Source organism: Macaca mulatta, chromosome 5 (genome assembly GCF_049350105.2).
Source record: "Macaca mulatta isolate MMU2019108-1 chromosome 5, T2T-MMU8v2.0, whole genome shotgun sequence".
NCBI lineage: Eukaryota > Metazoa > Chordata > Mammalia > Primates > Cercopithecidae > Macaca > Macaca mulatta.
Window position 1 is genome coordinate 2,058,321 of NC_133410.1, and position 27,851 is coordinate 2,086,171.

Consider the following 27,851-nt stretch of genomic DNA (forward strand, 5'->3'; position numbering starts at 1 on the left):
TGGCGCGATCTCGGCTCACTGCAAGCGCTACCTCCCGGGTTCACGCCATTCTCCCGCCTCAGCCTCCGAGTAGCTGGGACTACAGGCGCCCGCCACCACGCCCGGCTAGTTTTTTGTATTTTTAGTAGAGACGGGGTTTCACCATGTTAGCCAGGATGGTCTCGATCTCCTGACCTCGTGATCCACCCGCCTCGGCCTCCCAAAGTGCTGGGATTACAGGCTTGAGCCACCGCGCCCGGCCCAATACTTGTTTTTTAGATTGGACAAAATTGTCATTAAAAATGACCTCTTCGGCCAGGTGTGGTGGCTCACGTCTGTAATCCCAGCACTTTGGGAGGCCGAGGCAGGTGGATTGCTTGAGGTCAGGAGTTCAAGACCAGCCTGGCCAACATGGCGACACGCCATCTCTACTAAAAATACAAAATATTAGCCGGGCGTGGTGGCATGTGCCTGTAATGCCAGCTACTCAGGAGGCTGAGGCAGGAGAATCACTTGAACCTGACAGGCAGAGGTTGCTGTGAGCTGAGATCACGCCACTGCACTCCAGCCTGGGCGACACAGCAAGATTGTGTCTCAAAAAAACAAAACCCCAAACACCATAACCTCTCTATAGGGCTTATTATTCAGGATGTAAGTAATGAACTGGCATGAACGTCCATTAAGGATATGTGTTACATGTCAGTAAAAAAGTCAACAATTCATTAAAGGCAATGAACCTAGATTTTATAGACTCATTTTAGTTCATTAGTAATTCATGTTATTGTTTACTGAATGGGAATACTAAACAGCTGTGCAGGAAAAGGGCAGCATAGCTACAAAGCCAGCCCCTGGTCCTTGTGCTCCTCACTTACTGCCAGAGTGTGTCCAGGGGCACAGTTTGCCTGGTGCCTGCAGGGGAGTGAGACCAACCAAGCAGGCCCTGGGTTATCCTGTCTAGCATATGGTGCCATGCATGTAGAAGACGTGAGCCCTTTTCCGTGTATGAAGTAGTGCCATTCATTTCAGCTGTCTCAGATGTCCGTCCAGTTAACTTTTTCATGAACTGAGACTTTAATTAGACTTAGTACTTTGAATTTCTATTTTATTTGATAATAGTTCTGGCTGGGTGTGGTGGCTCACCCCTGTAATCCCAGCACTTTGGGAGGCTGAGGCAGGTGGATCACCTGAGGTCAGGAGTTCGAGACCAGTCTGGCCAACATGGTGAAACCCCATCTCTACTAAAAATACAAAAATTAGCCAGGTGTGGTTGCACATGCCTGTAATCTCGGCTACGCAGGAGGCTGAGGCAGGAAAATCACTTGAACCTGGGAGGCGGAGGTTGCAGTGAGCTGAGATTGCGCCACTGCACTCTAGCCTGGGTGACAGAAGGAGACTCTGTCTCAAAAAAAAAGTTCTGACAGAGTAGATGTATATTTGTGATTTTGAGTAAAGCTTCATTCTGTCTTTCACTGATCTAAATTAAAATGTTCTTTTTATTTCAAAGAATGGAAAATAAATCTCACATTGCTAAGGTGTAAATATGTGGACACCATATCATTCATCTTATTTCTTTAAACTCGTATTTATAGTTGAGAGGAGCAGGCAGGCCCTGCCCCATTTTTCTGGCCAACAGAACATTCTTCTGGGGCACCTGCCATCAGGTGAGGTTGTTGAGCGAGCAAGTGTTCAGCAGTAAGCTAGGTCAGATTCACCTGTAGTCACTAAGGTTTATAGTTACCAGGAAGCGTGCACTTAATATTTGCTCTGGTCGCCTAAGTTTTTTTTTTTTTTGAGAGTGAGTCTCACTTTGTCACCCAGGCTGGAGTGCAGTGGTGCAATCTCAGCTCACTGCAACCTCCGCCTCCTGGATTCAAGTGCTTCTCCTGCCTCAGCCTCCTGAGTAGCTGGGATTACAGGTGCGTGCCACCATGTCCAGCTAATTTTTTTGTATTTTTAGTAGAGATGGGGTTTCACCATGTTGGCCAGGCTGGTCTCAAAATCCTGACCTCAAGTAATCCACCCACCTCCGCCTCCCAAAGTGCTGGGATTATAGGTGTGAGCCACTGTGGCTGACCAGGTTACCTTCTATTAAAGTAGCCCTTTGCTGGCAATCATACTGAAACTGATTGCTTTGAAATATTTGTGTAAATAGTATACCTAAAAAATACGTGACCCTGGAAACTCAAAATACTAAAATTCACATTAAGTGGCTAGTAATGTTTTATTAGCTACTATCTCAGGAGATAGCACATGATAAAAAGAAGTAGTGGTGTCTCTTCAGATTTGGGTTTTATAAACCTGATCCAAACCACATATGACACCCAATGTGCACTGAGCACTTCTGACATGCTGGGCACCGTCTCAAGTGCATTCTCCTGTCACCTTGTGCATGATCCTCTGGACTCCACACCACTGCATCCTGTCTTACCAGCTCTGGTTCCAGGCAGGTGGGTGAGATTGGGTATGAGTGCAGGAGTGGCAAGTCGTTCCCTGGGCAGCACTGCTCTAGTGCTCTGGGGACAGGGCATTTTTCAGCCACACCCTTCAGAATCTCGGCCCTCGATAAAAGCTTCATGATCATTTCTCCCTTTTTTTGCTTTTCTCAGTTGTGACATATTTTACTGATGATCCTTGTTCATTAGGTGTATCGGGAGTTTGTCTAAAAATTGGAAATCCTCAGTGTAGTGATACTAGTAATGTTGGTCCTGACTTAGCAGAGCTGAGTCTAACTTGATTGGGCACCTCTTGAATGGAAGGATCAGTTTTTCTCATGTTCATGCTCTGCTCTGGGTTCAGTGGAGAGTCTAGGTGCATGTTAAATACGACTTGTATCAGGTGTCTTAACCACATGACTGCAGCAGGTCTTGGCGTGGCCCCACCCACCTCGCCCTCCTGACAGATGCGAGAGCGGGAGGTGCGAAGAAAGAATCAGTCCAGATTGTGAAAAAAAGTCTGAGATTGGGCAACCACGGATGACTTGTGTGTGGAACACATTTCCAAAGGAAGAAGTTTCTGCCACGAAACTTTTCAGCAACCTGTGTTCATTCACATGAGGAGATTTTTTCCTTTCTTTTCCTTTTGTTGTTCTTTTTCTTTTTCTTTTTTTTCTTTTTTTCCTTTTTTTTTTTTTTTTTTTTTTTTAAATAATAGAGAGACACAATCACTGACAAAACGGCCAGAACAAGCTCTTACAAGGCCATGGAGGCAGCCTCCTCGCTCAAGAGCCAGGCAGGTAATGTGGTCAGCGCCCTTTCCTTCTTGGCTTCTGGGTGCCCAGGCTGGGCTGGGTGGGCGGGTTGAGAGTGTGAAAGGGGAAGGCCGGGGCTGGTGAAGGGGAACAGGCCAGGGGAGGAATCCACAATTAAGCTAGGAGTGAAAAAGAAGGAAGGGAGGTTCTCTTGCAGTTGAAAAATAAACTGTTTTAATGTGTATGGCTGTTTTGAAGGGTTTGGCTAAATTTTATTGAAGTTACTTTTTACTTGGCTCTATTATTTTCAGTTTGAAATTTTACTAGAAAAGTGATTTCAACTAGAAGTTTTCAGGTTTCTTGATGGTGCCAGTTGCTACTGTAGATTCTGTCACCCTTCAGTACCCTGACCCTCTGCATGTAAGCTAACAGTAAGGGCTCATTATTTATATTTCACATGCTAAAGAAACTAGCTTAAAACATATATGAAAAATAACTGCCAAAAAATAAGAGGGGAAATTACACTTCCTTTTACCTTTTAGGTATCTTTTTGAAATACCTGTTTGATCCCTTATTGAAGAAGTCATACCTTCTCCAACTCTTAATTAAAAGGAAAACAAAACCTTGGGGGAGGAGAGTGAGGGGGGTTGGGAATGGCTCTGTTTTTCTTGTTTTGCATGAGGTGCTGGACTGGCTTTTAAAAATCGGTTAAACAGACTCTTTTTTTTTTTTTTTTAAACATTTGTGAGCAATTGGACATTTGAACACCAGCTGATGATATAAGAGCATTATTACTTTTAAGCATGAGAGTAGTGTGGTTATATGTAAGACTTCAGGTTTAGAGATTTGTGCTAAACTTTTTATAGATGAAATGATATGTCTGAGATTTCCTTCAGAATAATCTGGCAGGGGGACATGGAACCAGATATGGATAGAGCCGTGCTGGCCCCAGGTTGATGTTTTTGGGGGCCAAGTAGTGAGGACATGGGGTTCATTGTACAGTTTGTCTGCTTTTGTTTATGTTCAGATTTTTTCCATGATAAAAAGCCAGAAGGACAAAGGAATTCAGAAGATTCATCTTTAGAACTTCACTTATTTGAGGGGTAATTTTAAAGCAGTAAAAAGATTAAGGGTTTATGATTTGAAACTTTACAAACCAAAATTATTTTACAGCAACGAAAAATCTGTCTGATGCATGCAAACCACTGAAGAAGCGAAATCGGGCTTCCACGGCAGCATCTTCAGCTCTTGGGTTTAGCAAAAGTTCATCTCCTTCTGCATCCTTAACTGAGAATGAGGTAAAATAATAATAATAACAGTAACCATGGCATTGGTATGAAGGCCATTTAGCTGCCCACGCTGCAGTGTGAGTAACGCTCAGACTTCATAAGTGCAGCATTGGTGCTCACTGCCAGTGCAGATGCTTTAGGGCCTCATGGCTATCTCACATTCATGAAATGGACAAACAGTGCACTATGTTAGTTTGAGCACTTTTTATACACACGCACACAGTGTGTACATGTACAGGTATACTTCAGTCTTGATGCAGTTTCATAGTTCTTAAAATCTGTCTTAAGAATGTTGTGTTCTGTGTAGCCCTCACACTGTAAGAGTTCACATGGAAGTAAGTCTGCGTTGGTTCTGAAAGGGCACAGTGTCAGTTGAGCTGACATACTGAGTGGGGTGGAGGGCGACTCACACACCACACCTGATTCCTGTTGCTTCCAGACCTAGGCTCATGGAGGAAGCCAAAGATTTCTTTGTTCTCACGCATTTCATGGCTTTGATCCTTTAAATTCTGGCACATTTTTAGTTACTTGAGTGTTGAGGTGAGTCAGAACTACCACTGTAATATGACTCCTGTGTTCTGGACTTGCAAAGTATATGATAGCAAAATAAAGCCATTTGAGACTGCTGCCTGCCATCATTGTAACATGACACTTAGACTTTATTATCAAACCTAAAATTTTTGCTGTTGCCAAAAACAAAACAAATAGCCACAGAATGTAGGTGTGACACTTTTTTGTTCAGAGGTAGTTTTGGTTTCCTGATTTTTAGGGATTACCTTCATAGAGCTTTGGAGTTTTAATTTCTTGTATTTGGTTCTCCGTGATGCTGATTTTCTCATTGTAGACATGGGTCCTGTTTTTGTCATATTTATGAGGGGATGATAACTGGGGGCCCTTTTGGAACAGGGTAGTGAGGCAAGGGCTGGACAGGCCCCTTACTCGTGCTGAGTCAGAAGGCGGCACTTCTGACCAGGTCCCTGCTGTGGTCCCCAGGAAGGATGGGGTGTGCCTCAGTTGTTTCCACTCGTTAGAGGAGGGTAGGCCTTCCAGTGCAGGAAGGTCAGGGCCTCAGAGAGCTCTGCGGCTTGCCGCTCTGAATCCTTCGTGGTGGTGCAGATAGCGACCACTCCTCCGAGTGGGATTTTCTGCAGTGACTCAAACCAACTCAGTAGTGGCTGAGACCTGCTCATGGATGGTGGGACTGGGGCTGGTTTACAGTTTGATACATGTAGATAACTAAGCATTTGTGACGTTGGGACACACTGGAGAAAATGCAGTAAGAATTATTAACTGAAACATCTAGGAGCTTACTGAAATATGGAAAGGCAAATTTTATACAAAGTATTTTTCCTTTCTTTCTGTCCAAGTTCAGGTTAAAATCCTAGAAAATTAAATGAAAGGTCATTTACAGTTCCAAAGAAGAATATTAAACATTTTTCACTGAAGTTGAGATTTTTGCTTTAAACAACATTTTTAATGAGTTTTTCTGTTATCATAATTTTGGTCCAGTTATTCACTTGAGTTGTTGCTTATCCTGTTGTCAGGTACAATAGAGAGAACATGGAGCCTGCTGGAATCTTGTCTGTTATTCCTAATCCTAAGTCATGTATATCAAAGGCTTTGATTCAGAGTCATGCATGAGGCTAGTGCAGCAGGGGTTGAGGCCTGCCCATGAGTCAGGGGAGCTCAGTCTCCCTGGCCTAGGCAGTTGTTCTGACCTTGAGAAGACTTAGATGAAGTATTTTATCATCATTAGACTTAACTTTTAATTCTTTAGAATGTCAGAAGTTGATAGGCTGTTAAATACATTTATATAATACATTACATATGTGAAATCAATGCACCTTCCTACATTTTGAAGGTGATGCATAGATCCCATAGTGTGCATCATGTTCCTTATATGAAAACATTTAAATTACTGGGTCTTTTCCATTAAGCTACTTTTGTATGGCTTAGATAAATCTTCCATTAGTGTTCATTTTTATAGAATTAATGCTGTTAAAACAACTTTAGGTGAACAAATAAACTTGTCTGTTATGTATTAATGCGACTGAGCTACAGTAAATGTTTGTGATGTTTCCAATACTGAATGCCTGTTAGCATATGAGGCAAAGTGTAGTGTTATAAAAAACACTCTGTTGACTGCTGGGCCCGATTCTGATGTGAGTTAGGTGACCATGAGAATTGCTGTTTGAGGTCCACACTGACACACACCCATTTGGGTCACACCCCCTTTGCATGTTTGTATTTCCTCCCTTTCATCACATTTGTTTGAAATAAGGTACTTTCATAGGGTTGGTATTTCAGAACACTTTAGGTCATGTTATAGTTTAAATTCTTCTTGAAAAAGGTATATGTGATAAAAATTTTTATTGGAATAATTATTACATGGTACTACATCACCCTGAGGAAGAGAATAGATTAAAATTACACACTTGCATGACAAAGGCCTGTGAAGGAATTAATGTGATTTGTTTTGTAACTTCATTTTTTATTCCTTTAGTAGAGCAAATTCTTATTTTTTTCGCCTTCACTGGTAACAGCTTTTGTGGGAGCCCACACCAGTCAAGTTGGATTTGAACCCAGCTGCCCTGTACTGCACTTAGAATGATGTAATATTCCAGGATGCTGCTGCAGGTGGCGTATCATCGTACACACTCAGTGACATTTCTATCACAATCATTTTATGGAAGATGTGTGATAATCTGTTTTTACTGGTATTAATAAACACATACAATGAAGAAAACAGATAACAAATTTTAAGACCAAGGTAAGATACCTAATCAAGGCCATTTAATCAATCACATTCATCTCATAATAGAAACACGTTCATATTCCAGTGGTCCATGTAGATTTCAAGTTGAAAGGCAGGCCCTTTAGTTGGGGGCTGTCCAGAGCTGCAGCAGGGCCTTGCACGGAACGGGTGGCCCTCTTAGAGTTGCTTCTCCTCTAGTTTTTAACTCGCTGGATTTTTGTGGAAAATATCAGCGTCGGTACCCTCAGAAACAAACTAACAGCACATGTTAGGAGGAGTCCTCATCAGCTGTTCTTATTGCCAATGAGATATGTTCAGTATTGTAGATACTACACTAATTTCCAACATAAGAGGCAGGAAGAGTTTTGATTCTATCCTTTTTTACTAAACAGTTTTATTACGACACTAGATACAGTAAATTTTTAGAAAAAAATACCATTTACAGTATTGTTGTGAACCATTTAACCCTTTTGATCCAAGGCCCCAGACCAAGGGGATACTGTAATCAGGTTATTTATACCAACTGCTGCATCGGTTGCTTCTGTAGAGCATCAGCCCTCATGTTTCATTGTCTTAATGTAGGGGAGCAGCCTGGTGTCCTGCCCCAGGTGTCCGCATTTTTGCATGGCGAGGAAAAGGCTTACTTGCCCTTCAGCTCATAAAAGCAGAAGGTGTACTATTCACAGTACCATGCGAGTAGCCCACAGTTCATTCCCAGCAGATTCTTTGGCTGTGTTTTATCTTTAATGAACGTTTCTGACTAATATTTTATTGTAAACCATTAAGTAATGTAACGCATGTAAGATGCTTAGGGTGCCTGGCCAGGACTCCATGGTTTCCTGTTGTGACAGTAATAATGGTTATAATAATAAAAATGATAAAATCGCCATCATTCTATTTTTATCCAAAAGCATAAATTTTGCTTTGGCATGAACAGTGGTCCTCTTGACTGCATTATGCATGCGAGGATGAAATAAACCTAGAAGTGGCAGAACACTGGATTTGTGTGTGTGGCGCTTTAGGGTGCTGGACTACATGGCTGAGGGCTGGTTGGGTCGCTCTATTGGCTCTGCTCAAATGTTGCAGGGTACGTAGCCCCAAAGATGGCCTAGGAGCAATCTAAGCTATGTTACTCCAAAGGACATGAAAAAGCTCAAGAGTAAAATTAAAATTCTCCAAAAAAAATCATGAAATTTAAAGATGGGGAAAAAAAGATGGTATAAAAATGGCTCTGGTTCAATAAGCAGTCACCCAAAGTAAAGACTCTACCCTGAAAGGCTTTTGGTGAAAATGAAGGTTATTTCATTTGAAATTACAGCATGATGAATTTTGCGTGGGTGACCAGCCAGCTAGCCCATAACTGATAGATGCATTAGAAGTCAGCCAATGTGTTGATGCTCCCTCTCTATTATGGAGAAAGTGAAACCCTGCAAATGACCAAATGGTTTCCAAAGAGCAGCATGACATCGGCATCAGCTGAATACCCAAGGAGCACACGGGGGAACATGGACGGGCATGACAGTGTTTCTCAGCGGGAGGTGACATTGTTCCCTGGGGACATTGAGAAGGTGGGTGGGGGTTAGTGAACTCAGCACTCTGCAGTGAGAAGGACAGTCCAATGTGTGGCAGCACTGCCCCACTTCAGATGCCAGGAGTGGGCTCATCATAGAGGAGCGGAGTTTTCCAAGAGGGCCATCTCCTGGTTTTCTGAAGGAGGTGGCTGGAAAGAGCTCTTGTTTTAAAAGAACTTAGAGAGGACCATTGGCTTGCCAAGAGTACAGAAATTCATTATGCTACTAATTTAACATGGAATTCCTTCATTTCATAAGAACCTCAAAATAATGGTGATACATTCTAGCCTTAAGACATTTGAATTGCCGGTTGTTGAGATGAATTTTGGTTGTCATACATGGAACCATTTTAGTCCCATTTGACTCGCTTCGGACACCACACCATGTCTGTGCCTGGCGAGGGGAGGTGGCTCTCTAGTGTAAAACTTGAGGCATTCACAAGAGGCGAAAACTTGTCAGAATATATAGAAGATTAGATTGTAGCTGTTCTAAAAATGTAAGTACTCCATTGTAATAGGGTGGCATCTTGAGGTAGTGCACGTATTGGCAATAGAGGTCCTGAATTGTTTTTCTAAGACTGATCTGAGAGCCACTGGACCATCAAGCCTTTATATATCTGCTTCTAAAATTGCCCCACCTGCTCTAGATGGATCTGTGGGCCTTTCCTCAGTGTTCATGCAAAAATTAAATGTCTTTTTTCAGTCATACGGACTCTAGGTGTAGTTGCATCTCAGTGCTATCTTGAGTATACATTTTATTTCTTATACCTGTATCTCCCAACTAGAAACAGCTCCAGTGTTTTTAAGAGACTGTTCCTTAAAACCAGTAGGAAACTTAAGTGAGGTTTCATGACACACAATCTTTCATATGGTGAAAGGCACAGGGTGACTGTGTGTGATGTGCAGAGTCCTCGGATAGGAGTCCGTGGGTCCTCTGTCCCACTGCTGCTTCTTGAGTGGGTGGAGTGGTGCTTAGAGGATCTCCGAAGGGTCCCTGCAGCTCTAGGGGGATCTGATTTTGTGTTTTTTGTTTAAGTACTTCACACAGAAGCCTAGGTAGATTTAAAATGGGGTGCTCAGGGACTGGGGAACAAGACGCGGGTGGGGTGGGAAGATGGGCATTCGGAGAGTTTCATGTAGCTGGAGACTTTAAGAGCTGAGCACACCAGAGGAAAGGAGGGAGGATGCTGTGTGAGAGCCATGCTGTCAGGAGCAAATTTGCTGCTCCCATGCTGCCCTGACCCTGGCCCTGGCCTTCCTTGCCCACGGTTTGTGCCCAGAGGTATGTGTGAGGCTGCCAGCACAAGTGCTGAGTCTGTCACAGAAATGTTTAAAAAAGAAAAGTAAGGTTATAAATTGGCATCTAGTTCTAAAACCAAAAAAAGTGCCTGTGGATGTATATAAAATTAAGATGATAAGAAAGTGCTCCTGAGAGGGCTCTTGCCAGAAGCCTGATGTGAGTAGGTGGCACCTGTGGTAGCAGGGCTGCGAGCTGGGCTTCTGTCCTCCTCTGTGTCCCGGCATGGAAGCCAGTATAAGCATTTCCAAATGAGGGAAAAGTCCTTGGCTCGTTTGATCGAGTTGAGTTGAAAGGGTTGCCTTGGCGGCAGAGGCTCCTCTGATGGCTGACATCAGTCACTGCATCTGGGCCTGAGACGTGCCTGGAGGACTATAAAGCCACGATTCCCCTCACTGGAGAGGCTCCTGTCTGATAGCAGTAGATGAAAAATAAGGTCATTTTGACTTTGGCAAGCTTGCTTCATTTCTTTTTCATTTGACTTATAACACACTTCTCTAACATATCTAGCCCTTTTAAATTGTTAATTAATTTAAAGGTTCCTCTGACCAGGTAAACTTTTGTATACAGACCAGGTGAGAGCCCTTTTGACTTAGTGTGAAAATATAACATTTTATGCGTTTAAAATCAATAGGTTCATCACCTTAGTTTTAAAAAAATCTATAAACAGAGTAATTGCTGAGGTTTGCAGTTTATATTTGAGATTATAAAGCTAAATTATAGTCTTTTGCCAGAGAAACTGAAGTAACTATCATTAGAAAAGGTTTCTCAAAATACTCTCAAAGCTGTTATTGGCTTGTTATTAGCTTCTAAAATTTGCGGGCGGCGGAGGGGGGTGTCTTACATTTATTTATTTATTATTTATTTATTTAGAAACGGAGTCTCACTCTGTTGCCCAGGCTGGAGTGCAGTAAGTGGCACAATCTCGGCTCACTGCAACCTCCGCCTCCTTGGTTCTGGCAATTCTGCCTCAGCCTCCCAAGTAGCTGGGATACAGGCGGCCGCCACCACACCTGGCTAAGTTTTGTATTTTTAGTGGAGACAGGGTTTCGCCATATTGGCCAGGCTGGTCTTGAACTCCTGACCTCATGATCTGCCTGCCTCACCCTCCCAAAATGCTGGGATTACAGGCATGAGCCACTGCACCTGGCGGATCTTGCTTATTTTAAAAGAAATATTCTGACTCATATTTTAGGACTTTGTGTCAACGAAATTGATTTTGATCACTTTGGGTACCATTTTTATTGTTTTACCTGGAGTATTAGAAATTACCACTAATTTACCTGGCAGTGATGTCAAATTGACTAGCAGGTAGAAAATTATTTGTATTATATTCATCTGATTCCTTTACTGGATGAGCAAGGGGCATGCTTCCTTTGGGACATTCTCACAGCAGGGTGTCTCTCCAACAGCCCAACAGCCCTCATCTTGTTGGTTGGATACCTTTGAACTCCATGGTTACGTGTTAGGTCCACATTTATGTTTTTTTCTAGCCTACCTGTAGTTGTTGGCCTTTTTGCATATAACTCTCGGGTAATATTTTGAAGCATGCTGACCATCCAGGCATATAGAATTTTCAAGAAACGACTGAGGTAGGGGTGGGGGTCGTGGTCCGGCTGATGGGGGGTTTGCTCAGCACTGCGCTAGTGGAAGCAGGTATATTGTGGGCAGTTTTGTCATTGTCCTGAAGTCCTTTACAGACAGTGCACAGCCTGCTGCCTGCAGTCAGCCAGACCAGGCTCCTCCCCAGCACACTCCCTGTGGGATGGCCGCTGCTCAGGACACAGTGGGACAAAATTGGGTTGATAGGATATTTTAGACTCATTTTACTTTTGACAGGGGCAGGCCTTGAATTGGGAACAGCAGCCACCTGGCCTCACTCTGGCCACAGGTGACACTTGGTCCTTGCTGCCACCTGCTTGGGGCTGTGTGGCTACGGCTATACAAAAGCCTGTGCAGGTTAGAAGATGACTGTGGTGTGCAGCGGTGCTCTGTGAATGGAGACTTCCTCTATTCTCAGAGACTCACCCCCAGCCCCGACCCTAGAATTTAGTGGTGGCCAGGAAGTTTCTAGTTTGTGTAACCTAGAAGGGTCATTTTAATAAATATTGTTATGAACTATAGTATTTTAGATGATGAGTGACTAATTTTGACTAACATTTTACTGTGCTGTTAACTTGGAAGACCTGTTTGAGATTAGTCTTGATTTCACACTCATTTAATCTGCTGAGCACAGGGCTGTTGTCATTTGTAAACGCAAACACTGTGGAGGTACTTCTCGCCATCAACTTCCTTCTTTACAAAAGCATCACTTCAACATGAAAATTATGTCAGTTTATAGAAATATTTATTGTTCAAGGTCTGTAATTGTATTTCAAAAACGATGTCGTATTCAAGTTGTGAAGGGATTTGTTTTGTCAAAAAATTAAAAACTCAATGTGTATGACACCACTCTGAAGAGTAGGGGACTGCTTTGCAGTCACAGAAGGTGGCATCTGACTGCGGCTCATACAGGTCACCCTGAAGGGCCATGTGCTTTTAGCAGTTGGCTGGAATGTGTTCACTAGGTTCCATTATGTTTGGTAATATCATCTTGAAAAGTCCCTGTAATAGATCAAGGAGACTGCATTCCCTGCCCTGAAGGAATGTATTTCTAAGGCAAATAGGCAACTTGGTACTATCTTATTCTGAGTAGAGAGTGGAGAAAGTATTTTCAGACTGAAGAAAACTTTGAAAAGTCAGGAGCTAAGCTGCTCGGAGCTCAGTGCCGCAGCATGGCTGTGGTGGACGTGGGAAGCAACGGGAAAGTTCTTGACAGTCTGTGTCTGCTCAGTCCCTGCAGTTTTCCTTTCCAAATGCATCCCGTTGGATATGGAATAGATCGTAGATATTGTAGACTGAGATTTGGGACTGTGTTGGGACCGTACAGGTGAATGTGCCACCTCCACAAATGGCTTCTCCGAGTGAGTCACGTCACCTGGTGCGTGGAGGTGGAGCCTGCGGCTGGAGTAAGGCTCGCTGTGGGACGCCCTCGTACTTTGCTCTCCTTGCGGGTGGTTGCCGAGCCGAGAGCGTTGGATCCTCCCCGACTGTGGCTAGTTGTCTGTCCAGTGGCTGGGAGGGGGTGTGGTGGGAAAAAGTCGGAATCTTTACAATCTGTGTCATGGACTGTACTATTGTAAGGTCTGTATTCTGTATGTGGGTCCCAGACCCTGATCAGGAAATGAGCCTCATGTGTGTCTTTAACATTTATATATTTCCATTCAAAATATGTATTCAGTGTTTATTTCCTCAAAACAGACTTTGTTAATGTAGGAAATCTCTCCAAGTGGAAACGTGCTAACTTTTTCTGTAAATCTGAAATAAAAGGTGCTGTTCCTTCCTCTGACCCAGGACTGCTTTGTGTTTTCTGTCTTTCTCTCCATGCATTTTTTTCCTCATTTTTAAAGCTTTTTAAGTTTGTTCCACCACGTTAAGGGAAGAGCATGGGTTGGTGGATAGCGCTGGGGCTCTCTCCTCTGAGCCATGCAGAAGGCCCCTTTCTCTGGGCCTTGGTTCCCCCATCAGATGGGTCAGCTTGGGCGACTGTGTGGGTGACTCTCTGGGGCCCCAGACAGTGTAGCCACTGCTTCCCGATGCCCTGTGCTCCCCTGGCACCCCCTCCAGTCTCATCTCAAGTGCTCAGGTCCCCAGTGCTGAGTCCATATCTGAGGGGTTGTTAAATTTGGGGTTTGAACTCAGAGCATGTCAGGTGGCCCTTAGTGGGTGTTAAAGAGCAGGACGTGAGCTATGGCCCCCTTAGGGCCCTCCCGGCAGCCTCACAGTAACAGAGCCTTAAAATGTGTACTGCTTTGATTAGTGTTCATGACACTAGTCCATCTTCCTGGAAAAGGTGAGGAAATCAAGATTAAGAGGCCGCGTTTTCTTTAGACTTTGTGCTGTCAGGAGATGTATCTAGTGAGACGAGAAGAGCGGCTCACATCTGTCACCACCCACAGTCACCAGTCAGAGCCGACGGAAGCCCTTGGAAAAAGCCCACTCTGGCCGGGCGCGGTGGCTCACGCCTGTAATCCCAGCACTTTGGGAGGCCAAGGCGGGTCAGGAGATCAAGATCAGCCTGGCCAACTTGGTGAAACCCCATCTCTACTAAAAGTACAAAAAAATTAGCCAGGCTTGTTGGCAGGCGCCTGTAGTCCCAGCTACTCAGGAGGCTGAGGCAGGAGAATCACTTGAACCCAGGAGGCGGAGGTTGCAGTGAGCTGAGATTGCGCCACTATACTCCAGCCTGGGCAACAGAGCAAGACTCCGTCTGGAGGGGGAAAAAAAAGCCCACTCTAACATTACTCTGAAGTCAGCAAACACTTCTGTGTTTGTTTTTAATTTGTTTTTCTTCCATCGCTCCCTGTAATGTCAGCTAAATGTGGAAAAGCTCATTGATAAGGTCACAGGATTGGTCAGAGTCCCTGGTGGGGTTGGCTTTTATTTTTTAATGTGGCCCAATTCCAATTTCTAACTTTGTGTTCATTGGCAAACAGCAAGCCGATAACATGATTACTTGTTTTTGTGATGATTGAGGTGTACAGGAAATGTAGTTTACGCTTTTGCTCTGTTTCATCTCCAAAATTCAGTGTTCAACACTTACTTACCTAACATCAAATAAAAACCAAATTTTTTAAACACTTGATTTGACAGACAAGAAGATTCTCTATTTTATTCATTTAAACATTTGTTGATGCTGCTTGTCAGGTGAGGGTGAAACGCTGTGTTCATGAGGGTGAGGCTTCAGCCTGGTCTTCAGTGATTTCTGTTAAATGAAGGGGAGACAGAGGCAGAAGAGATAGAACCTGCGAGCCATTCCACTCGCTCAGGGATTCCATGCCTCTATCCCAGACCTTTTACCTGTAGACTCAGATGTGAATCAAGTAGGTAGATTTTACCTTGCCTTTGCCCACCTCACTTCTCTGGTGGGGAGAACAAGTGAACTGTGAAATACCAGGAAAAATAGGCAATGGGAGAAAGAAGAGAAACCGAACGGTCAGCCTGTGGTGTGAGTCCGGAAGACTCTCCTGACTGCACCCCCGCATAGGCACATACTTGGAAGGACACATGGTCTCCGCCCCGGAGGCAGCTGGACAGCATGGTCACCTGATGAGGCTGACACTTCCTTCATCTGTGGTTCCTTTACACGTTCGTTTGGTGTTAGCATGTTTCTCCCACCTTAGAGTAGTAGAACCTGAACAGACTAGGTAAGAAGGGCCAAGATTCTTGTTCCCAAAGCCTGTCTTAGTTCACCTACTAGAGCAAATTGGATGTTCATAACACTTCCTTCATTTTAAGGAATATGCCTCTTATATGCATATATATGCTAAATACTAGGTAGAATAAAGTCCATTTTTGAATTTTCTACATAGTCTAATTACGGGTTATATTATCACAAAAACCAGTTGATGATGGTTCCACTGTGAAATCACTGGCAATACAGGCCAGTGCTGAGAAAGACTGGAGGGTGGTGGAGTTGGGCGGGACGAGCCTGCCTGCAGGGCGTGGCCACCCACTGTGTTCTGCGACTAGTGAACTGTCATCCGCCTCCTTCATCTCTAGGTCTCGGACAGCCTGGGAGACGAGCCCTCGGAGTCCCCATATGAAAGTGCAGATGAAACACAAACTGAAGTGTCTGTCTCATCCAAAAAGTCTGAGCGAGGAGTTACTGCCAAAAAGGAGTACGTGTGCCAGGTGAGGGGAAGGCAGCATCCGCTGTGTCTGTGCTGGTGTCTGACTGGGGCCCCGGTCTGCAGAGCGAATTTGTAGTGTCTTCTCTCTTCCCTCTAGACCCCTTCCCCAATCTCACCATCACTCACAGATCTCTGTTTGGAAGGAGTCAGACTGACTGCCGGTGGAATCCTGGGATTAAGTTGCCTCCATTAACATCCATAATTCGCATGTAGGATGAGATTTGTATACACATGTAATCCACACACACACATACATAAAGTTCCTGTTGGAAAAGCCGAAGTGCTAGGCCTGTTTTAGCTTCACTGATGACACGCACACCAGACAGGCCAGGCTGTGGGCTGAGGGGGCCATCACTAGACCTGTGTCTGCCCCCAGGACACCAGCCAGGCCACCTACCCTCTGTGCTTCAGTCCTGCCCCATCCGTCAGCTGAAGATGGCATGGGAGCTTCCATGCCAGGCAGTTGATGAGGGAAGTGTGAATACTGCCTGCACTCAGCGTGGCACCTGCCATCTGGATTAGGATGCCTTTGATTTCTGTTGATTTTCAAATCTGATTTAAAATACCTTGGATGTATCCTTCAGGGTTGTGATCCTGTTATTTCCTTTGCCATTGCTAAGGACTGGCCTCTTTCTGTAACAGTCATCTGGTTTTAATCTGATACTGTATTTGTTCGTTCTGTTCGGGCCAGACGTTTGCCCATGCATGTTGTTATATATCCTTGAGTAGCAAAATGGGATTTTCTGCTACTGGAGACAGAAGCAGACGGCTTACCTTGTGGTAAGAGGTGCAGAAGGGACTGCTGGGCGCTGCTTACCCGCCTGCTCTGCCCCCGCAGCTGTGTGAGAAGCCAGGCAGCCTCCTGCTCTGTGAAGGACCCTGCTGCGGAGCTTTCCACCTCGCCTGCCTTGGGCTTTCCCGGAGGCCAGAAGGGAGGTTCACCTGCAGCGAGTGTGCCTCAGGCAAGTTCCCCCGGGCGGGCAGCTCTGCAGCTTGGCTGGCCACCTGCTCCTGCAACCCCCTGCACAAAGTCCTGCCCTGAGGTGCCTGCAGTGGACAAGCTCCCTCCCCATCTCTACCACCTGGCCCTCTCTGGAGCTTGCAGCCCACACCTGGCAGGTGTACCCACCTCTCAGTGGCTGCAGGGTTTGCTCTGATTTCAATCATATGTGCCCCCTTGGTACCTTTCCATCAGGTAGAGGGCAGGGTAGGGCGGGATGATAGGTCATGGGCTTTTCATCCTGTGGGCTGGCCTGAGCCTGTGCTGTGTGTGAGGCGGCCACCACAGGGCACTGCCGCTCAGACAGTGCCGCGTTAAGCGTACGGGTAACCTGGTTGGTCACCGAACACTGAAGTCCATAGGAACATAGAGTTCTTTACGAAGACACAGTGTCACCTTGAGCCTCAGTTTCAACAGAAAGAACAGCTCCAGGCTTGTCCTGAGTTGTCGGTGCTGTTGTTCTGCCTCCATGTTACTGCATCAGGTGTCACCTGGCACAGTCTGGGGTCTATGAGAATGATGAGAGGAGAGCTGCACAGCCATGGCCCTTCCTGCCTACTCACCGGGCCCAAGGAGTCTCCTAGCTCATGTCAGAAAACTTCCTGGGTCGGGAAGACACCTGGAGAGTCTCCCAGGCCGTGGCAGTCCCACAGCAGCACCTCACTTCTGGGAGTGTCTGTCTGCCAGCCCAGAATCATGAGTGATGGCTCCACCAATGGCCGGCTGCTCTCGAGGAGGAAAGGCCTCTTTTCATAGGAGCCCCTTCCTTCAAGCTTCTTGCCGGTTAGACTGGGCCTTCCCAGCCAGGCTGCCTAGTAAGATTCTCCTGTGTTTCAGGTGAAGCTGGAGCTCAGATTGCAGCAAGGTAATCCTTGATGGCTGGATCTTTTTGCTGGAGAATGCTTGGACTAGTGAGCAAGGTTGGAAACAGGGCCAGGTGCTTTAGCAATGTGGCTGTCTCTGAAGAGGAGCTGCTTGATTTTAGTGGCTCAGAACTGCAATTTAATTCTTGTTCTTTGCACCTCTCTCTCCACCCCTTCTTTAACTTTTTGTTAGGGATTCACTCGTGTTTCGTGTGTAAAGAGAGCAAGACAGATGTTAAGCGCTGTGTGGTAACTCAGTGTGGAAAATTTTACCATGAGGCTTGTGTGAAAAAATACCCTCTGACTGTATTTGAGAGCCGAGGTTTCCGCTGCCCCCTTCACAGCTGTGTGAGCTGCCACGCTTCCAACCCTTCAAACCCAAGGCCGTCAAAAGGTACAGGTGCACCTGCGCAGCCTTGCTGTGGATTCAGATGCAGGCCCATGGGCACTTGGGAAGGTGGGCTCTTGGGATTGTCACCAAAGAGCATTAATTATCTTGAGTGACTAACTGGACGTCAGCTGGGTTGGGTTTTCTTTGACAAAGGACCTGTCCCCCTTTTTCTTCTTTCCATCCTAAATATCACCCTAAAGATGCTTAACTTTAGGAGAGGGGCAACCTTTGGACCATTTTGATAGATTTTGTTTGTCCTGGCTTTTTTTTTTTTTTTCCCCCTTCATAGAGAGAGTGTCGCTCTGTTACCCAGGCTGGAGTGCAGTGCGATCACAGCTCACTACTTCCTTGACCTCCCAGGCTCAAGCCGTCCTCCTGCCTCAGCCTCTTGAGTAGCTGGGACTACAGGCACATGCCACCACACCTGGCTGATTTTTGTAATTTTTTTTTTTTTGAGATGGAATCTCCCTCTGTTGCCCAGGCTGGAGTACAGTGGTACGATGTCAGCTCACTGCAACCTCCGCCTCCCAGGTTCAAGCGATCCTCATACCTCAGCCCCCCAGTAGCTGGGATTACAGGCATGCGCCACCATACCTGGCTAATTTTTGTATTTTTAGTAGAGACAGGGTTTCGTCATGTTGGTCAGGCTGGTCTTGAACTCCTGACCTCAGGTGATCCACCTACCTCAGCCTCTCAAAGTGCTGGGATTACAGGCGTGAGCCACCGCGCCTGGCCTATTTTTATATTTTTTTGTAGAGATGAGGTTTCACCATGTTGCCCAGGCTGGTCTTGAACTATTAGGCCACTGCTCTGACCTCTTTTCTTTTTTTTGAGACAGGGTCTCCTGTTGCTGAAGCTAGAATGCAGTGGCGTGATAACGGCTCACTGTAGCCTTGACCTCCCAGGCTCAGGTGATCCTCCCACCTGGTGTGGACCACGATGCCTGGCTAATTTTGTTTATTTTTTTTGTAGAGACGAGGTCTCTCTGTTGTGTTGCCCAGGCTGGTCTTGAACTCTTGGGTTCAAAAAATCCTCCTACCTGGGCCTCCCAAAGTGTTGGGATTACAGGCATGAGCCACCACGGCCAACCTGTTTGCTCTGGTTTTAATGGCCCATTATATGTAAGAAAACATCTTTATATTAAATTACATTTGGATTATCTAATGTTAGGTGTGTGGGATGAGGGTGGCAGGTTGTCTGTACTTCTTGACACCAGTGGTTCTTTATCAGGGGCAATTTTGTCCTCCAGGGGACATTTGGCAATGTCTGGGGATATTTTGGGGATCTAGTGAGTAGAGGCCAGGGGTGCTGCTCAACACTGCACAATGCCTAGGATGGCTGCCCACATGCCCCAGATGCCTGCAGTGCCCAGGCTGAAAAAACACAGCATTTTTAGATGTATGACCATTTTCTCAAACATTGTTTTGAAGCACCTTTGCTCTGAAAGCTTTTTTAAAATCAAATACCTCCATTTCATTTTAGCATTAACTTTTCAAATTCATGGAGGCTGAGTAATTATTAATTGCTCTTTTCACTATGATTGGAGTCAATGTTCAGGGTCCTCAGGGTGTGTTTCTTTGCCTTCAGGTAAAATGATGCGGTGTGTCCGCTGCCCCGTTGCCTATCACAGCGGGGATGCTTGTCTGGCAGCAGGATGCTCAGTGATCGCCTCCAACAGCATCATCTGCACTGCCCACTTCACTGCTCGGAAGGGGAAGCGACACCACGCCCACGTCAACGTGAGCTGGTGCTTTGTGTGCTCCAAAGGTGAGGGGCCTGGGGGTGTCTGTGGCACACGCCTCACACTCCCAGGAGCCACGTGTCAAGGCAGGTTCATTCCTTGTCTGTGCTGTGTTCACTGATGTTGACAGTGTTCTCTGCGTCTTCACATTCATAGTATGTCGCAGTAGTTCTAAATTAATTGTAATCATTTCGCAAACATACAGGAAATTATTTGTGGTGAAAATGACGTTTGCTTTTGTGCTAATGTACAGATCGCTGTTTTTAAACTGATGTTTATAAGTTAAGGCTGTAATAGCTGTAGATTGTGAAGCACTGAATCTGGGCTGAGCCATAACAGACAGGCTAAGCCTGTCTGCCTCGCCCTCCTCTTGCAGGGGGGAGCCTTCTGTGCTGCGAGTCCTGCCCAGCAGCCTTCCACCCTGACTGCCTGAACATCGAGATGCCTGACGGCAGCTGGTTCTGCAATGACTGCAGGGCTGGGAAGAAGCTGCACTTCCAGGATATCATTTGGGTGAAACTTGGGAACTACAGGTGTGAGACATAGAATCGTATGCTTTTATGTTTTTTCTGTTCACATGTGTTCGCTTTACAGTACTTAAAGTATTGAAATTATTGTCGCTCTCTCTGAGGAGTCTGTGAATCCTGTTTTTAATATTTATAATAGATGGTGGCCGGCAGAAGTTTGCCATCCCAAAAATGTTCCCCCAAATATTCAGAAAATGAAGCACGAGATTGGAGAATTCCCTGTGTTTTTCTTTGGGTCTAAAGATTATTACTGGACGCATCAGGCGCGAGTGTTCCCGTACATGGAGGGGGACCGGGGCAGCCGCTACCAGGGGGTCAGAGGGATCGGAAGAGTCTTCAAAAACGGTACGGAGATTTTCAGATAGAGAGTGAGACAGCACTCTCGTGCATTTTCTTACCCCTAATTTCTATTTTTAAAAATTTGATCTTTGTAGAAAATACTGGACTACACATTCAATCTGTATTTTTCAATTAGGGAAAAGTTTGCAGTCTGGTTTATTTGTTAAGCATACAGTGATACACTGTAACTTTTGTAACATTGGTTTGTGATTAATTTCATTAAAATTCTGTAAACCTATTATTCAGAAATTATTTTTAGTACTAATTTACAGAAATGTTCCATGGCTTGCCTTTATGTAAAATGCAGATCTGAAGGAAGGGTCCTGTTGTCTGGACCTTGTGCAGCGGGCTCTTGGGGGCTCACTTTACCTTTCAGTGCATGAGGAATCAGGTGGTCAAGCAGACAAGGTGCTTGGCCTCTGATTCCCCAGCTGCGGGGAGGCAGGAGCAACGACGTGGCATGGCCGGCTGGCGAACCACATTTGTGGGAGGCAGGATGGGGTGTGACCCCTCACTGGAGGAACTGGTGTTTATGACACAGGTTGAGAGAGAATGAGGCCAGCAGGGAAAACCCAGGGTGTACATGTGGCTCATTCAGGGAGAAGCACACGCTGTGTTGCAGCCAGGTCAGTGCTCGCTCCTGTGTGGCTGCAGGCGGGGACCCACGCATTTAAAGCTCTGTTAGCTCCGTGCTGCCAAAAGCTTTGCAGGCTGCACTGAGTGGTAGGAGTGCATGGTGGGCACCCAGAGGCCTCATAAAGAACAGGTAGGCATTGAAAGAGTTTTAAAAATTATTAGGAGGGCAAGACGAAATTGAGAGGTGGCCTGATGTATTTGGTGTGACCGTCGGTGAAGTCTCCTGACTATGGATGTGGGTGTCCTATAGTGCCAGACCCCTTTGTGGCTGACTTGCGGCCGCAGAAACAGGGCAGACCACAGGACACGTCCAGCGTTGACATGGGACTGGCCTCCTTCTCAGGACGGATTGTAGGGGTTTGTGTTTCCTCTATTCTTGCTTGAGCCTGTGGTTCATCTCTCAGAGCCCCTTTCGCTTCAAGAGGAGCTCAGCTGCATGTTTTGCTTTTTGTTTTGAGACGGAGTCTTGCTCTGTGGCCCAGGCTAGAGTGCAATGGTGTGATCTCGGCTCACTGCAACCTCCACCTCCTGGGTTCAAGCAATTCTCCTGCCTCAGCCTCCCAAGTAGCTGGGACCACAGGCACCTGCCATCATGCCTGGCTAATTTTTTTTTTTGTAGAGAACGGGGTTTTAGCATGTTGGCCAGGCTGGTCTTGAACTCCTGACCTCAGGTGATCCGCCTGCCTTGGCCTCCCAAAGTGCTGGGATTACAGGCGTACAGGCGTGAGCCACTGCACCTGGCCTCTGGTGCATTTTTATTTTCTGTCTGAGAACAGCAAGTCCCAGGCTTTGACCCTGGTGCTTTGTCCTTAGGCCATAGTGGAGGACAGGGAGCTCCTGATAGAACTCCGCCCTGGGCCTGCCTTGTAGAGAGGTGATGGCTGTTCTCTGAGCACTCCTCTGCCTCACACACTTGGCCACATTTAAAAATACCTGCCCACTGACAGTTGTTCATAGAGTCTAGTTTTATGGGAACCAGAAACTAATACTTAACATTGAAAGTTTAGAGTGAACTATAAAAATATGGAGCTTGAAAGTAGTTACCTTTATTTACTAAAATCTTTACTCCTATTTCATTGACTTTTTAGCACTGCAAGAAGCCGAAGCTCGTTTTCGTGAAATTAAGCTTCAGAGGGAAGCCCGAGAAACACAGGAGAGCGAGCGCAAGCCCCCACCATACAAGCACATCAAGGTGGCGTGTGGGAGCTGCGTGCACGCGTGTGGAGGGAGTTTTCCCCAGGGGCTGTGAGCGGTTCTCAGGCACACCCAGGCTATGGCTGGGGAGAGGACTGTCACCAGCCAGGATCTGTGGTGCCTGGCATGGATGGCCACGCAAGAGACCATGAGCAAATGGCATGGGGGGATCTGCATGGGGGTTCTTGGTTCCACCTTGGAGCATGAGGCTTGGCTTGGTAGCTAGCAAAGGGGTTGGGGTGACAGTCCTGAGCAGGCTGCTTGGAGCAGGAGGAGCTGAGGGATGAGCCTCCCACCTCCACCAGGCTGTTGCTAAGTGCTGGGAGTCAGTCACATGGGAGCGGGGCTCAGTGACCGAGCCCCAAAGGCATAGATCCTCTACCTCAGAGACCAAGGTGGGGTGTGGGGTGGGGGGCTTGCCAGTTCTGTGTTTATTGTAGTGAGCTCCAGAGCCCCAGCAGGAGAGCAGGAGGAAGTGCAGCCAGGGCAGGGCTCTGTGAGAGCTCCAGGCCCCTCAGGGCTGCCTGTGCTCAGAGCTGGTGCCTCTTGGGCCGCATCCCCAGGAGCCTTGTGGCCGTTCCTGATGAGTGTTTGTGATCAGTGTGCCGGCAGTCAAGTGCTCGCTCTGCCTTTGCTTGTAAAATGTGGGCTGCAGTCAATATCTTTGTGTGTAAAGAAAGCACTCTGTATTCATCTTTATATAGTATTTTCTTTGGGATGGATTCCCAGAAACAGAATCACAGGGTCAGAGAGCCTGAAATGTTTAGATTCTTGGGGAATATTCCCAGATTGTTCTCCGAAGGGTACAGTTTGTCACACCACAGCATCGAAAGGGGTGTCTTTCGCTACCTCTTTCCTAAGATTGTGCATTTCTACCCCAGCGGATTTTCAGCTATCTCTACTGCTTTATTATTTGGTTGCTTGTCTTTCACTAATGATAAACCACAAGGTCATGAGAGCAGAGGGTGTGCCCCCCTGCCCAGCACTGCTCCCCCTGAGGTGGCCTCCCATGTGGCTCGCTGCTGGTGCTTGGTAAAGGAAGAGTCAGAGAGATGGGTCGGGAAGCTGCTCAGAAGAGCTCTTACCCAGTGTTTGCTGGACACCCTGCAGTGTACTAAGCAGTCAACATGCGTTTTCTCTCTTCATCTTACAATGGCCTGACTGGATACGTGTCAGCTCTTGTTCATCAACGAGGAGCCACAGACACTAAGATAAAATAACGTGAGAGGGCGTTGGGTTGCCCTGCCTGCCTCCTGTGCTAAGAAGGCAGAGGAGAGCTCCTCTGGGATCTGGGGAGGGCTGTGCTGAGGAGTGTGTCCCAGTCGGGCCTCTGAAACTTTCTAAAAGGACACCTGGAGGCTGGGTAAGGAGAGGCCGTGGTGGGCGTGCCAGGGTGTTCATTCCTTTGTGGGCCAAGACAGCTTACTCCTTCCCCGCAGGTGAATAAGCCTTACGGGAAAGTCCAGATCTACACAGCGGATATTTCAGAAATCCCTAAGTGCAACTGCAAGCCCACAGATGAGAATCCTTGTGGCTTTGATTCGGAGTGTCTGAACAGGATGCTGATGTTTGAGTGCCACCCGCAGGTGTGTCCCGCAGGCGAGTTCTGCCAGAACCAGTGCTTCACCAAGCGCCAGTACCCAGAGACCAAGATCATCAAGACAGATGGCAAAGGGTGGGGCCTGGTCGCCAAGAGGGACATCAGAAAGGTATGTGCCCTTATCGCCTCCCCTGCTTTTGAGAAATTACGGTTCACTGGGAATTAGACTTAGGTTTGCTTGTGGTGGTTTTGTATTCATGTGAGAATGGTATTTTTTGGAAAAAAAAATTTTTGTTTTTGTTTTGAGACAGGGTCTCTCTATCGTCTAGACCGGAGGGCAGTGGCATGATTGTAGTTCACTGCAGCCTCAGAATCCTGGGCTCAAGCCATCCTCCCACCTCAGCTTCCCAAGCAGCTGGGACTACAGGCATAGATGACCATGCCCTAATAATTTTATTTTTTTGGAGATGGGGTCTTGCTATGTTGCTTAGGCTGATTTCAAACTCCTGGCCCCAAACCATCCTCCTGCCTAGGCCTCCCAAAGCACTGGGATTATAGGCAAGAGCCTTGGTGCCTGACCTGAAATATTTTTTTGAATTGAATTATTACAATTGAATATTTTAAAATGTTACATGAAAGATATCTGCTAAAACTCATACATTCCCTTAAAGCATGCCTTATGTCAGAATTCTGATGGTTATTTTTATGAAATGGAAGATTCGTGAAGTGACCCATTTTCCTCTGGGCTAGCAGCCAGGTGCTTGGGAGCACTCACCAGGCAGGCGTAAGGAGATTGCTCTTGTGAGGGGTGGTCCTGGCACAGTCTAGGACCAAGCTGTTGGTAGACACCAGGACTGCTGACCTCCTGCATCTGCTCCCAGACTACATCCCAAGGACATCCAGGGACTAAGAGACATGTGGAACTGCTGACCCTGATGTGTTTTGGCATGGCCTAGGGGTGGGTGGTCTCAGACCCCAGGTCCATACCAGGACTGATCCAGCACAGAGAGTTCATAAGCCTGGTGCCAGTTCCAACAACAGCATAAAAGGTTGCTTAGAAACACCTCCCCAGCATCCTTGTTCCTCACCTGCCTGACTGCTGATTCACCCAGACTTGCTGTATATCCTGTCAGATACTTTGTAGCCATTTTTTCTATTGTGGAGATCACTGTGTAAAGTGGGTTATGTAGAAGCTTGGTTATCAGACAGCCCTCCTGAGACAAGGTCATGTAAGAAGCAAGGGTTGGCATGTTGCCACTTCATGAATACTTAATACATTTTTCATTGGCAACCTTTACATACAGATATGTCTGAGATCCTTTGAATTTAATTTATGAAGACTTTGTATGCGCCCTCCATGGAGGTATGCTGATGTGTGTGGTGCCCGTTCTAAGTGATCATGATAGGGAGTCTTGAGCCCCGACACTGAGGATTGGTCAGCACGCTTTTTGTCATGGCCACATTCTTGTGATTTCCAGGGAGAATTTGTTAATGAGTACGTCGGGGAGCTGATCGATGAGGAGGAGTGCATGGCGAGAATCAAGCACGCACATGAGAACGACATCACCCACTTCTACATGCTCACTATAGACAAGGTAATGTGGAAGGGTACCCCACTGTGAGCTTCTGCAGTGTCCTGGACCTGGAGCCCTGATGGTCACCGGTAGAACTGGACTTTGCTCTGTGGCAGCGCCAACATTTCTCTCCTTGGCTGCTTATTTTCAAACATCTGCATGTTTTCTTCTGAGGTGCAGCATGTCTTTCAGCTGCGCCAGAGGGCTACAGCTAACCACCTCTCAGCACTCAGGCACCCTGAGGCTGTGCTTGTCCGGGTGTGCTTGCGGAGCGTTCCAAGCAGCCTTAGAACAGGGCAGGGAAGTAGAGAGAACACAGACGAGGAAGTCTGAGCATCTTCTTTTGTTTTTTCAAAAAGATTGTATTTTATTTTTTAATTTTTGGTGCTCTTTGGATAAGGTCTCAGCATCTTCTCTGTTGTGTAGCAGAATCGTTTTTGGTTGGTTGTTGCTTGTGTGAAGCCCATGTTTCTAAGCATTTTAGAACCTAGGTGCTAGAGGGATCAATATTCTCAGGAAAAGGAGGATGGGATGATTTGTGTAAAAGTGGGCATGGATAAAAGACAGTGCATCTGGAGTGCTCAGCTCTGGGCCTGATGCCCAACCCTGACAGGTGTTGCCGGGCCCTTCCAGGGCAGCTCCTTAAATGGCCACAGCCCCGTGGGGGTGCATGTCATCCTTTCCCTCACACAGCAGGCTTTTGGCTTCTGGATAACTTCAGCTGGGGAAGTGTGGCCTCCTTAGTGCCTGAGTGGTCTTTGAAAGGAAGGGAGATAGAATACATGTTTCTGCCTTTTGTTGCCCTTAAGCTCGTCATCTAGTAGAAAAGTCTGGCTATTAAAGAGTAGATTAATAATAGTGCTTGAAAACCAGATAGATAATGATCACAGATAAAAATTGTTGAACATTTCATGGAAGACAGATGTGATGAGATCTAGAGAGAAAGGGCTGCTGTGAAAATAAGAATGGTTCCAGGGACCTTGTCAGGTGGTCCCTGGTGAAGCTAAATCCCCTACCCCTGCAGTAGTGGGGCAGCGCTGGCCAGTGGAGCCTGCTCCGGGCGAGCACTAGGCTCTGTGTCAATCACTGCAGGTCGTGGGGCTTAGACCTTTCAAGGAAGTCAGTGTCATGAAGGACAAAAGAATCCTGAGTTAAAAGAGAGTAACTAAAGAAGTACCCAGAGGAAGTGTGTGCTTCTTGATCAGAGCCTGAATCTGGGATGAGGAGCTATAAAGCATGCTTTTGGGGGCAGTGGGAAAAATTTTAATTTGGACAAGACACTGTTCTTCATGTTAAATTTTGTAGGTGTGGAAGGTGTTGTGGCTGCGCAAGAGAATGACTTGTGATGCGTTTAGGGTCAGAGGTCAGATATCGGTAACTGACTTTCAAAGGATCAGGGAAAAAATGTGTGTGTGTATACGTATATCCATATGTATCTCCATAAACACACCCTGAACCCCTCAAGCTGTGTGCAAGGTGAGCAAGAAGGATCCTGTTCTCCAAATAGTGGGTATCTGTGCTCAGGATCCCTGATTGCTGCTTCTGATCACAAAGGTGCAGACAAAGAGGTGGGCTGCCGTTGTTACTACACCTCCCTCAGTTGTTACAAGCCCCTCCCCCTCCAGCTGATGTAGCTTCAAGAGGATTTAAAGGGCCAGCACCAATTGCCCTCCTCTTTCATTTTTCTGTTTTTCCCCTTTTGGGAGCCAGACATTAAAAGACTAGGACATTCAAAGACAGCTTTGGGGAAAAGTAGATAATTTAGAAAATTAGAAAGTGACTATGCATGCTCAGGTAAAGGTACAGGCTCAAAAAAGATCTGGAAAGACCTTAAATTTACATCTTGGGTTGATCCTCTGCATAGAAACAGCCTGCAACAATCAAAAGAAAATAAGAACAATAAATAAAAATAACAAAAACAGCAAATCCAGGGCAAGGGGAGAAAGAATCTAATTTCTAGAGTTACCACATTATTAGACTTATTAGACTCACTTGTCCAGTGTTCAGAAAAACAATAACAACAACAACAACAAAACCCTACAAAGAGACAGGAAAATATGGCCCATTTAAAGGGAAAACAAAATAAACAGAAACTGTCCCTAAAAGAAAGGCCGGATGACAGATCTACTAGACAGAGACTCTAAAACATCTGTCTTAAAGATGCTAAGAAAACTAAAGGAAAACCTGCAGAAAGTCATCATGTATGAACAAAATGGCAGCATCAATGAAGAAATAGA

General features: G+C 46.1%; 1 protein-coding gene across 11 annotated transcripts in view; it reads left to right on the top strand.

Annotated features, from left to right (window-relative positions):
• Positions 1 to 27,851, top strand: part of NSD2 (nuclear receptor binding SET domain protein 2) — a 111,943-nt gene that overhangs the window by 68,119 nt on the left and 15,973 nt on the right. For 4 of the 11 annotated variants that reach the window (XM_078002890.1, XM_028848226.2, XM_078002897.1 and 1 more), the window contains 11 exons: positions 3,130 to 3,211; positions 4,340 to 4,464; positions 15,679 to 15,810; positions 16,648 to 16,771; positions 17,866 to 18,066; positions 19,651 to 19,830; positions 20,181 to 20,337; positions 20,471 to 20,676; positions 22,395 to 22,498; positions 23,940 to 24,209; positions 25,519 to 25,635. In XM_078002890.1, the coding sequence (XP_077859016.1) occupies positions 3,130 to 3,211; positions 4,340 to 4,464; positions 15,679 to 15,810; positions 16,648 to 16,771; positions 17,866 to 18,066; positions 19,651 to 19,830; positions 20,181 to 20,337; positions 20,471 to 20,676; positions 22,395 to 22,498; positions 23,940 to 24,209; positions 25,519 to 25,635 (1,698 nt within the window). Of the gene's footprint in view, positions 1 to 3,129; positions 3,212 to 4,339; positions 4,465 to 6,998; positions 8,207 to 15,678; positions 15,811 to 16,647; positions 16,772 to 17,865; positions 18,067 to 19,650; positions 19,831 to 20,180; positions 20,338 to 20,470; positions 20,677 to 22,394; positions 22,499 to 23,939; positions 24,210 to 25,518; positions 25,636 to 27,851 lie in introns of those variants that run through there. The other 7 variants (XM_028848227.2, XM_078002898.1, XM_078002893.1 and 4 more) reach the window with 6 other exon arrangements.